General features: G+C 47.6%; 1 protein-coding gene across 1 annotated transcript in view; it reads left to right on the top strand.

Annotated features, from left to right (window-relative positions):
* The window catches only part of TARS1 (threonyl-tRNA synthetase 1), a 50,254-nt gene that overhangs the window by 4,855 nt on the left and 32,556 nt on the right, over positions 1 to 12,843 (top strand). Inside the window, exons 3-6 of the mRNA XM_083155015.1 lie at positions 4,900 to 5,090; positions 6,375 to 6,498; positions 7,355 to 7,476; positions 8,424 to 8,541. Of these exons, the coding sequence (XP_083011141.1) occupies positions 4,900 to 5,090; positions 6,375 to 6,498; positions 7,355 to 7,476; positions 8,424 to 8,541 (555 nt within the window). The remainder of the gene's footprint in view (positions 1 to 4,899; positions 5,091 to 6,374; positions 6,499 to 7,354; positions 7,477 to 8,423; positions 8,542 to 12,843) is intronic.

Below are 12,843 nucleotides of genomic sequence, written 5' to 3'. Positions count from 1 at the left end.
ATTTATACTGAATTTATGCATAAATGTCTACTTTAAGATAGTTTCACCTTACGTATATTTACCATTTATTTATGCTTAACATGGTTTCCATGGTTTCGACTACTGTCCAGTTCTCTGCAGTAAATGTGTTGTATTGTTCTCAGGAATTGTCATCCATATGTCATCAGAAATCTACTGAATGCACTTTGATACAAAAATAGTACAAAAATAGTCAGTGCTTGTTTAACCTATGGTAAATTATTTGTCATGATCCTGACTCCTTTCACTTCTGTTCGGCGTAACTTCCTGGTGCCTTACCAGTTCCACCTCTCCTACAGGCCAGGATATCCTGCTTTGCTAGGTTCCTTGCCTGGGAAGTCTGCACAGCATACAGGCTGCAGTTTGTGTCCTGAACTATTGACTCTCCTTCCAGGGGGATTAGGTTTTGTACCTAGGATTTTTTCTGTGTCTGCAGGTTCATTATCAGTAGTATTATTCGTAGTAGTCTGAGATGCAGAGATTTTGAGAGCACATTTATACCCCTTTTACATCGCCGCAAAAACCCGGGTCAGTGGCGATGTAAATGGGTCAACCCGTGTCCATTTACATGGAACTTCTACACAGGTCCTGACCTGGGTTGAACACTGCTAGGACCAGGGTAGAGGGCAGTGTAAAGGGGTACGCCGGGTCATTAGACCCGGCTCCCGTTTACATCAATGGGGGAAGCCCAACCTCCAGACCACAGCGTTCTTGCGGTCAACATGGAGGTTGGGCAAGGGGTGCCCACAGCCTGCGCTGCTGCACTCTGCAAACAGCAGCGGAGGCAGGGAGGAGGTGAATGGATGCCTGTGTGAGGCATCCATTCACCTCATAAACGGGGGCTGGGGGGAGGGGTGCACAGGGGCAGCCCAGCAGCTTACCTTAGTGCTGGGCTTGCCCCCAGCGCAGTGATCGGCGATCTCGATGATGTCATCTCCAAGCACTGCCCCCGTCTACACTGCGGGTAAAGGGTGCATATCCCGGATCCGACCTGGCTTGGATCCGTGTTCCAAATACCGGGTCGGATCCGGGATTTTTGGTGTAAAAGGGGTATAACTGTACTCTGAGAACCTGTGCTCTACCCCCTCATAGTCTGGCCTCAGGACCCCACACAGTGCATGTTTTGCAGGTCTGCTGATAGAATCAAGTGAAATAATTATTTCCACCTGTGGATTTTTTAAAATGTGTCAGTAATGAGTGCACCTGTCGGGTGACATGGAAAATGTGAACTGTTGGGGGGATTCTGAGGACAGAGTTTGAGAACCACTGGGGTAGAGTAATGTTATGTGCGTTGATACTGCTTCTCCCCGTATATGAAGGGGGTGGTGTGATAAATGACAGGGGCATTAAAAGAAAGCACTCTAATATGCAGGGCAATATATGAACGGTCAGAAGCGCTGACCACTCGGACACCCGGAGTTATCAATTTCCACAGCTGCAGGTGACGTTGCCCCTATCCGTAAGAGTAGAGACAGAGCTGGTCCTGTCTGTGGGCTCCGGAGCTGCGTAGGAGATCTTGCACGTGCAGCAAGATCTCGCACATGCTCAGTGTAGCCGGCCAGTCAGGGAGACACAGCGCATCAGCACTATTTTGAGGGGGAATTGTCTTAGGGAGGGATTTGATTCCTTTGCTCCGGTAGACAAGTTGATCATGCATCTTGTTGGTGTTACTCCATGCTTTGGTAATGAGGAGAAGCAGAAAGTGCTATAGTGGCATAAGTGCCGCCATAATAAATCTCCCCTCAGTCCTTAAAAGTCTGCTGCTGCCAAAGTGCACACTAGTTTCCTCTAGTCAGGTAAATTACCTAGCTGTGCACAGCTGTAGTCATTACGAACTGTCACATGTCCCAAATCGGGTGTGGATCGTTTTATTGACAGGTGGCTAGGTCGACATGTTTTTTTTTTTATTACTTCAATGTTGACATGGACACAGTTGGAAGTCAACTGCAGCCCCTCGATTCGCTCGCAATGCTTTGGGTGCGGTTCCTCGCTGCGCTTGGCACACTATTTTATTCTCCCACCACGCTCTAGTGGATGGTAGGGCATGAAATACCGCCTGTCGGCACATGTCGGCTCAAAAAAACATGTCGACCTAACGCTATGTCAAAATAAGCCCATTTCGACCTTGCCACCTGTCGACCGAACGGTGTCGGCCTAAGTGGTGTCGACAATACGACCGTATCCCCCCAAATCACCTAGCTGGTGCACAGCTGTAGTCATTACTAACTGTCACATTTTCAAACCTCCTGTATTCATTCCTACTATAGATCCACAGGTGGCCTGAAACACATGTTGGTAGATTTTATTTACAGATATAGCCCCTGTCATCTTTGCTCGGCGCCGGCGGACAGGGACTACATTGACCTGGGACACGCGTGCGTCCCAATCCTTCGGCGGCGGGGCAGCAGTATCCTGCTCGTCTCCGCTTCAGGGACATGGGCAGGGTTAGCGGGGGTCGGGGTGGCGAGGGGGGGAGGCGGCGGGGACACTGGGGTTAGCTCCGTTGCAATGGGGTGCGCGAGCGTTGCGTGCGCCCCCTGGTGGGAGCTGGCAGCTAGCGAAAATTTTGCCAGGCTCCATCTGTATATAGCGCACACATATTCAGCAGCACTTTACAGAGCATATTTGAACATTCACATCAGTCCCTGCCCCAGTGGAGCTTACAATCTATATTCCCTACCACATGTACCACACAGGGCCAGATTCTCTAAGCTTCATAAGTGATAAAATTGAGAGTGATAAACAGCCAGCCAATCAGCTCCTGCCTGCCATGTCACAGACTGTGTTTGAAAAATGTCAGACAGGAGCTGATTGGCTGGCTGTTTATCACTCTCCATTTTTATTATCACTTTTGAATCTTGGAGAATCTGGCCCACATTCTTTCTAGGGTTATTATTGTTGGGAGCCAATTAGCCTACCAGTATATTTTTGGATTGTGGGAGGAAACCGGAGTACCCGGAGGAAACCCACGCAAACACGGGGAGAATATACAAACTCCGCACAGTTAGGGCCATGGTGGGGATCGAACCCATGAGCTCAGTGCTGTGATGCAGTAATGCTAACCATTACATCATCCGTAATTCCCCTTCAGGACAGGTTTGGCCGCCCCTGCTGTAGGGTTTAGCGGGCTCTATTGCAGCATTTACCCTCTTGGCCTTACTGCCCTTGGCACTCGGACATGAGACCTATAGATTTGCTTTGTCTCCTGTAAGGCTGTCAGTTTCTCCCACGTTCACCCTGCACAGACCTATTCCTGTGTGTCCTGCTATCGGGATTGACAGGCGCTTGATTACCTTACTGCTGGCAGTACAATGTATTTTGTACTAATTCGGTAAACATTGGCGTAGACTGCCCTCCCCACAGAGCTGGGTCCTGCTGGTTAAGCAGCTGTCGGGCTACAAGAACATATTATTTCAATAATCTCTCTGTCTGCAGCAGATTCTGGATCACTATAGCAGCATTACTCACTCGCTGGATAGGGTTGTACCTGCCAGGTGTACAGCTGGAGGATGCATTAGTCACTGCTCCTGTGACGACTGTCCATGCTTTGTGTATTTAAAGTTAAGACATGGCGGAGTTATCCCCGTAGTGCCTGATACCCCTATGATAACAGTGGTTCCTAAAACCGCCTGCCACTCGTGTAGCGTCCGCGTTTAAATGGTTTCAGTTGTTGACTATGAATATAAAGTCCAGGTTCAATGTTACGTTGTAGCTCCCGAGTCTACTACAGACAGCTGAAACCCTTCTGGCACAATTAGGACAGGTGAGATTGGATACCGGTGAGCCTGCAGTCATTTGAGTTGCTGTCACATCACAAATCAAATCTAAAGAGCGGCCAGTTGCTCTGCTTCTGCTGTTTTGTAGTTGCACCTCTTGTAACGCGGTGACTATGTAATGAGCTAGATGGACTTAGGTCTTCTTACAGTCCTGCTCACCCCCCCCCCCCTGCCGGCCAGATCCTTTCACTATGAGCGGATGGATGTGTATGTTTACATATCTGTTCGCAAGCACCCGCATGGTGGAGAAACAGTTGAATGTCTCCTTCTCTGTTCACAGCAAAAAAGTACCCCAGGACTTACTTTCTCTGAATTAGGGATGGCCATCGACCATCGATGATTCGAAAACATCAATGGGTCATGGCCGATGTTGAGTACTTTTGCCATGGATGGGGGAGAACCAGATGGTTTCCCTTCATCAATGGAACAGCAAAACTATGTTTTTCAAAGTGCTGGGGCACGGAGCATAGCCCCGTCCCCTTTGTTTTGATTGGCCCACAGGCCAATCATTCAAACACAGTGGATGACCATTGATATGTAAAAATATCGATGGTCATCCATTGCATAGTTTAGCACTATTGATGGCCAGTTGCAGAATTGCCATCGATGGCAACAATGGCCAACCCTACTCTGAATCGGGGGCCGACGCTGTCATCATGTGATGTCATCAGCCCGCCCCTAGCAGGCACACCCATGAAACGCCAGGTGCCCAACCCTGAACGCTCCCTGGCTGCCAATCAATGTGAGTCGGTGAGTGAAAATCTACATATGCGCATAACCGCCTATGCACATGCAGGGGCCCAATTTTCGGAATGAGCAGCCCTGAATCGGCTCCTTACCGTAATTCTGTTATGGGGCAGATTCGTGGGATGAGACGTTGTGGAGGTATAGGATACTGAAACATTGCTTATATGTGCTGCAATGCTCGGGTACATTGGTGTAAACCCTCCTGTTCCTATGTATTGTTCCACTCCGTTAGATACAGCCGTTGACACTTATTAATGTGAAATGATTGCTTTGCTTCCTTTTATAAAGAAGATCCCTTACAGTCTGTGCATTGATTTATAAGGCGCTTCATTTCCTGTCAATTGTGCTTGATGTTTAGCTGAATCCCTGGCCGCAGTTTATTAACCAGAGACTCGAGATCTACAATAAACTGAAGACGGAGCATGACGCAATCCTGGCGGAAAAGGCGGCAAAGGACAGCAAGGCCATCAAGGTGACCTTGCCAGATGGGAAGCAAGTGGACGCCGAGTCTTGGAAGACCACCCCGTATCAAATAGCGGCTGGCATCAGGTAAAGAGAATCTGATCAGCCTATCATTATCATCCTGCTCCAAACGTCGTATTACGCGCTCACTGGTAGATCCATGAGAGCATAGTGGTCATTTAGCTTTATCCTGAACTTTTTGTTTTGACTCCACTAACTTTGCCCATGCAGAATGATTTCATCCTAGATCACGTACTTGATAGGACATACAATGGGTGTGGATCATCTATTAGACCACACTTAGGTCGACCACGTTGGGTCGACATGGGCCAAGGTTGACAGGGTTATAGGTCGACATGGGTTTAGGTCGACAGTCGTTAGGGCGACGTGAGTTCTTCACAGTTTTTTTACCCGAATGTCGACACAGTCGACGTGGGCACAGTTGGAGGTGAATCACAGCCCCTCGCATCGCTCGCTATGCTTCGGGCACGGTGCCGCGCTGCGCTCGGCACACTTTTTTATTCTCCCGCCATGCCCTAGTGGATGGTAGGGCATGAAATACCGCATGTCGGCTCAAAAAACAGCGGATAAACTCCTGTCGACCCAACCTGGTCGACCGAATGACTGTCGACCTAAGTGTGGTCTAATAGATGACCGTTTCCCCATACAATTGCCTGTCCTTATCACATACTATACAATTGAACCACTTGGCAATGCCTACAACTAATTTACAATTAGCTGTCTGGTGTGTTGTGGTAAGGGAAGTTACTTAGTGGTAGTTATTGGCCTAGTAGTTGCAGTATAGGCCAGCTTCAAGTTAAGCTGGCCATACATCAGAATGACCTGATCCTATGGAGATCATGGAGAGGTCGAACATACAATCTGCTTACGACCGCAATGAGAGCCGACGGATCAGACGTGCTGCACCCCTCGACCCGTGGGACCGCTCGGTGTATGGGGTCCTTTTTGAAATGGTTTCAATGTATGCTTATTTTATTTTGTAACTTCCTTGAGTGCCGACACCTCTGTGAGCAATGCACAAATATCCGATTAAAAAAATGCCAGCGTCGCTCACATTTGTTATATAAATTCAAATCCCAAATGTATAAAAAAAGATATAAGGTAAACGTTACGGGTCATTCTGATGAATAAAGGGGGGAGAAACAATTAAATCACCTCCAAGTTGTTCAATCTTTCGAAAAGTCTTTTAAGTGCAATAAATCCCATTGCCATGATGAAGAAAAAACTAGGTTTCAATTTCAGTTTGCTACATATAAAGTTGATTCCAAATACAGGGTATAGTTCTATGCTACATTATCCGGGGTGTTTGTTCTACTCATCCCTATATTGCATGTGCTATATCTCTTGCAGTCAAGGGCTGGCGGATAATACAGTTGTCGCCAAGGTGAATAACGTTGTTTGGGACCTCGATCGCCCGCTGGAAGAGGACTGTAAGCTGGAGCTGTTGAAATTTGATGACGAGGAAGCCCAAGCGGTAAATACTGACTGCGTTTCTTTTTCATTGCTCAGACTAATGCCCGGTAGTATGACGGGCACTACATCACACGGTTATCAATGGTTCATGGATTGTAAATGTAGAGGTCTGTAGCGTAGAACGAAGTGATGTCCCTTGTCCCTCTGTAAGCTGTTTTTTTTTTTTTTTTTTTATTCTAGTCAATGTAATCAGTAAAGAATAGAACGGAGTCTGGATTTCAACAGAAGGCCTACTGTAGTAACTTTTTTGAACTATGCCATAGTATTATTATTTGTTATTATTATCCCTTATTTAGAAGTTGCTACAAAAGTGGCCGTAATGTTGTAACGGGATACAGTCGCTAGGTCGACAATATGAATGGCTGCATACCTTAGGTTGGCCACTAAAGGTTGACACATGAAATAAGTCAACATGGCTAAGATCAACAGGGTCAGACGGTCGACACAGGCATAAGGCCGATGTGAGTTTTTCACTTTTTTTATTTTTTTCCAATGGGCTACTGCCATCTCAGAATGGCGGTAGCCTCGAGACCCACTGTGATGCAGCATTACACAGCCCATAGAAAACTATGGAGGATGCGGTTGGCGGCGGTGCCGGAGTAATCCTACGTACATTCGGGTGATACTTAATATTTGCGGCTAACCCCCAAAAACTGGTGTTTTCGATGAACTAAATGCAAATATTACATAGTAAATGGGCCCCTATATCTCATGTGTGCCACAAAGCATCATTGTTCCCTCCTGAGTGGGAGCGTACTGGATGTATGGATATGGCAGGAAGAGAATAAGAGGGCGAAGGGCCCTGCTCGCGATCCTTTACAGACATGATACTGATGGCCATTTCCTTCCCGTAACAGGTGTTCTGGCACTCGAGTGCCCACATTATGGGTGAAGCCATGGAGCGGGTGTATGGGGGCTGCCTATGCTACGGCCCTCCTATTGAGAACGGGTTTTATTATGACATGCACCTAGAAGACGGGTAAGTGCTTTCTTGTTGAACGATCACATAGGGCGAGATGTACTAAGCCTTGAAACCTGTGGCTCTCCAGATGTTGTGATACTACAAATCCCAGCATGCCTTGCTAAGGTTTTAACACTCAATTATAGCAAAACTGTGGCAAGTCATGATGGGATTTGTAGTTTCACAACATCTGGAGAGTCACAGGATGGACAGGCCTGCCTTGAAAAGTGACAAAATGCAGAGCCACCAGCCAATACACCCCTCTATTGCTCTCCACTTTATCACTTTTCAAGGCGCACACATTACAGGAGCACTTCTGTAATGAAATGGGACTGATGCATGGCGTAGCACCGCGTCCCCTCGCATGGCTCGCTGCGGGCACTACTTTATTCTCCCGCCACGCCCTAGTATATGGTAGGGCATGAAATACTGCCAGGGTTGCCAGATCATACCTTTAATAAGCCCAACATATAAATTACACAGGTTCTTGACTACTTTTCAAATGTAATGACAGTTGGTATGAACTCTTGAACTCTGTCACCTCCCAACCGTACCAACTGTCATTACATTTGAAAAGTGGTCAAGAACCTGTGTAATTCAAATGTGCGCTAATTAAAGGGGATGATCTGGCAACTGTGAATACTGCCTGTCGGCACAAATATTTTTTTTTTAAAACCCCATGTTGACTTTTTGACTATTGACCTAAATGCTTGTCGACCTTCCTGCATGTCGACCTTCCTGCATGTCGACCTTCATGCTGGTGACACAATGACCGTTTCTGGACTCATTAACCCTGTAGAGTGGAGTAAGTCTTGTCCATATATTTCACTGAGCAGTTACTGTATATTGTAATAGTTATACTAGCTAGACCCTCCCTATAATTGTGTGTTCCCCTCTGTGCTGACGGTACAGGGCGGTCTCCCTTCTGTCTGTTGTGTAACAGCAATGCGATGTTTGCTTCTCAGGGGGGTGTCCAGCAATGACTTCTCCAGCCTGGAAAATCTCTGTAAGAAGATTGTGAAAGAGAAGCAGCAATTTGAGCGGTTGGAAGTCTCCAAAGAAACTCTGCTGGAAATGTTTAAGGTAAAGCGGAGAATCTCCATGAGTCCTTCACTGTCGCAGCTGCTCCATTGGTCCATGTCCCAGCTGCTCCATTGGTCCATGTCCATCACATGTTCTATGACAACATAAGGGCTCGTAAGGGCCCGGTGAAGTGATAATGTGGCTAGTACTTTTATAGCAGACAGTCAGCTCCTAACTGTCACATTGCAGCCTGGGGCTGACAAATGTCAGTTGGGCGCCAACAGGCCGGTGCGTTATTTCCAGGGACTTTATCACGTTGCCGGGCTTAATAAATATGTCCCTCAGGGGTAGATGTATGAAGCAGTGATAAGGCAGGAGACGTGGCCCATGGCAACCAATCAGCACTGAAGTAACATCTATAATTTGCATAATATACAATTAAACAGAGCAGCTGATTGGTTGCCATGGGCCACTTCTCCTCTGGCTCACTTCTCCCTTATCACTGCTTCATACATCTACCTCACTTCTAGGTGGTGTTAGTAGTGTACTCTAACCTATAACAAGCCCGGATCACAAATTCTGCATAGGAGACCAAATACACGCCCATTTCTGGGCATATGTAGGGTGATTTCATGCAATATATGTACATCGGTATGGTTGTATTACTGATCTGCATATTGCTATAGCAGTGATGGGTGACCTTGACACTTCAGCTGTTGTTAAACTACACATCCCGGCATGCTTTGCTACAGTTTTGCTATTTGGCCTTGCTAAAAATGGTGTAGGGCATGCTGGGATGTGTAGTTCAACAGCTGGAGTTTCAAGGTTAGCCATCACTGTACTATAAGATAACCTAGAAGAGGGCAGCTACACACATTTGTCAAATGTTTATACTAATCCTTAGTACCACGTGCGCCAATGTAATAACCTGCTATACAATGTACTGTGTGTCATGATGAAGCATGGTATAGTGACTTTGTTTACAGTGGTGAACAATTCCCAGCAGCCTCTGCAACTGTTTAAGAGGTCAGGAGTTGGTCACATGACCGGTGTCAGGAGATGACAGTTGAGTGAGCAACAGTTGGGCAGTGCAGTCTGTGAGGGGAAGGTGGAGAGAGGAGAGCACGCAAAATGGAGTTTGCGCTGAAGTGTGGCGAGCGGACGCGGGTTACTACTATTGTAAAGCGTAACGGAATCTGCTGCGCTATATAAGAAAATATAAATAAATAAATGACTGCGCTCGTCACACTATATACAATCAACTCCATGTGTAGTGGATGAACAGGTCAAAAATCGCTTCGGATCGCATCAATATATCGACTGATATCGCATCCGATATATCAGGCGCCGTGAAACTACACAAGTACCCAGCATCCATTACTATACACACAGGGAACTGCCCAGTGACGCTTTAGTAAAGTTACAGTCTAATTGGGAGTCAATAATCACAGTACAAGCCAGCTCAATATATGCTCCCACTGTACCCAGCTACTATATAAAGCATTATACTGGACATTATTCTAAGCTTGCACCCAGGGGAGCTGGTGAACCTATGCTCCATTCTCAGTGTAATACTCTTCAGGCACTTCTCAAGGGGAAAGAAAAGCTTTGGTTATTTGTATACTGCACGTGAGACAATATAAAGGGCATCTGTGTAAACCCTCAGCAAAGCTACAACAAGTGCTAATTAGTACAAATCAACCATTGTAAACAATCTAAGTGTCATCAGAGCAATGACCGATACCAGCTGATAAAAAAGGTATCTGTAATAGATCATTTGAATACATAGGGCAGTATTCAATGACAATAATCGCGATGTGCAGCGAATCCTGTTTAGGATTCGCTGCACAGTCGCCGTGTTCTGGAGCCTTGCTGTCCCCCTGCTATCCCCATATTCAATGTCGCAGGGGCTCGCTGCCCCTGATGGCGGACACCGCCGGGGGACGGCGGCAGGCAGGGAGATGGAAGTCTCCCTGCCTGCCCCAGAATGTATGTGGGGGGGGAAGAGGGCTCCCCGGGACCCAGGAAGCATAAGCTGCCCCCCCGGGAGAGTTAGCAGGGGACCGGGTAGGGAGCCGCTTACACTGCTCCCGATCATGCATATGTAATGATTTTTACACATAACAGCCCCCTGCTGGCTGCTATGTGAAAAAAAAAAAAAAAAAAAAAGGTACTTGTTTCCTAGCATGGCCACAATCGCGGGCATCGTGTACCTTTAAGTTTAAGGTACACAATGCCCGCGATGGACCCGATCTCTTTTGAAATCAGGTCCATTTTGCCGGCAAAGGGAAAATCGCGGGCATCGCGTCGGTCGCGACCATTAACATTGGCCCTGACGCGATGCCCGCGATTTTGCCATAGGCTTCAATGTTAAAATATTTTTTAACATTGAAATCGGGAGCATCGCGTCGGTCTTGTGCCATTATAATGGCACAAGATGAGATGGACTTGATTAAGTCCATCTCACATAGTAAAAAATGTGAAATGAGCCAATATGACCCATTTCACATTATACATGTCCCCGTCGTCACCCCACAATTGACGTGAACCCAAAGCGTGGCGAGCGGCGGCGGTGCGCGTCCTCCGACCTTTTCTCTTTCAATGGTCCTGGTGACACAGCTCAACACTGGGATGTAGGAGGGTCCGAAGGAGCCAGGCACCTATCCTAAAGTTTTAGAGGGTAGGCTCCTCCCCTACTGCATCCCTGGACTCTCCAGTTCGTGTTAGGTGCCCACTGGAGTGGGTGCTATTCTAAAGGGCTGCAGGAGCAGCCGAAGAATTAGAGTAGTTAGGGGATTTTTATTATTTTATTAACTTTTACCCTAGCTAGGTAGGCACAGTGTGAGGATTCTCATAGTGAATTCTCACACTGCTTGCGCAGCAGGAGCTGACAGAAGCGCGTCCTGTCAGCTCACTGTGCACAGGGGAGACACTGTCTGGTCTCCCTGTGCAGCGCTTATAGCCTTTTCTAAAAGGCTGCCTGGGCTCCGGAGTACCCTGAAACAGGCTCCACGTTTAGGTGGGGATCATGGGGGACAGGCGCTCCGTGATGGCGGCGGCCATTTTATGCGGAGCTTACACGCTGAGCTCCTAGATGAGAGGACAGCAGCGTTGTGACAGGCATGTTCCAAGTGATCCCCATTTGAGGGGGAGACACTGGAACTAGGAAATCCTACCTAAGGAGCGGCTTGCTGGGGGTGGTTGGCGCCAAAAGGTCACGGACCCCGCAGCAGCAGGGACCTGTGGTCTCTTCCTTCACTCTGACTTTGGCGCCTTTCAGAACGCTTGCAGCGGAGCTGAGCTGGCTTACTGATCCTGGCAGAGTGACTTGGATTTCCTGGGCATCGCTTCCCCGCAGTTGAAACCAACAGACAGATAAGTGACTGGGTGCATTGCTCTGTATAAACGCTTGTACGTTGTTTGCACTGTGTATACTATAGATATACATTTATCACTTGCATCATGTCTGAGCATCAGGCTGTGGTTTTGGGGGAGGGAGCCCTTAATGCACTGAGCGCGTGCAATGTTTGCACTCAAAAGTTTGTCCCTGAGCAGATGGCCAAGGGGGGCTTATGTATTACTTGCGCTGATGTGAGACCCATGGGCAGTGATCCCCATAGGGCAGAGCATATGGAACCTGCGTGGGCCAGGGCCCTAGGCAGGTCAGTAAACGCTTTGGTGCAGCTTTTGGACAGGCAGAGTGATGGGCTGGTAGAATCACAGAGACCTATGCCATCATCTCAGCAGTCGTCTGGCTCCTTGCCTCTTACCCAGGCAGATCCTGCACTTATCCAGGTGATGCAGGATACTGCAAAAGGGATTAACAGGTTCAGTGAAATGCTGGACAAAATGGATGATGTGGCAGGGACCCCTAGAAGGTCTTATGCTTTAACTACTGTGGTAGATGAAGAGGAAGGAGAGTATACTGACATCCCCTGGGATCAGGGTGATGATTTGGAAGAGAACTCTGCTGCTGGTATAGAGGATCTCATTGTAGCTGTGAAGCAGGCTTTAAAGCTGACTGTGGAGGATAAGACTCCTGTTAAAGGTGTTTTTAAGCGACAGCGGAAGGAGGCTGTTACTTTTCCTTCAGATGAGGGGTTACAGGAATTGCTAGAAGGGGCTTGGAAAACTCCTGATAAGAGGCTTCAGATGCCAAAACGATTCCTTAATCTGTACCCCATGCCAGAGTCTCATGCGGAGCTCTGGGAAAGGGTCCCAGTTGTGGACGCTTCAGTGGCACGTTTGTCCAAGGCTACTGTATTACCAGTACAAGGCGGTGCAGCTTTTAAAGATTCTGTGGATAAAAAGCTGGAGGGAAACCTCAAGGCTATCTTTGAAGGGGTGGGGTTTACCTTACGA

Source organism: Crinia signifera, chromosome 1, assembly GCF_055691185.1.
Source record: "Crinia signifera chromosome 1, ASM5569118v1, whole genome shotgun sequence".
NCBI classification, from domain to species: domain Eukaryota; kingdom Metazoa; phylum Chordata; class Amphibia; order Anura; family Myobatrachidae; genus Crinia; species Crinia signifera.
Note: the sequence above shows the minus strand (reverse complement) of the source record. Positions and strands in the feature narration are given on the sequence as shown.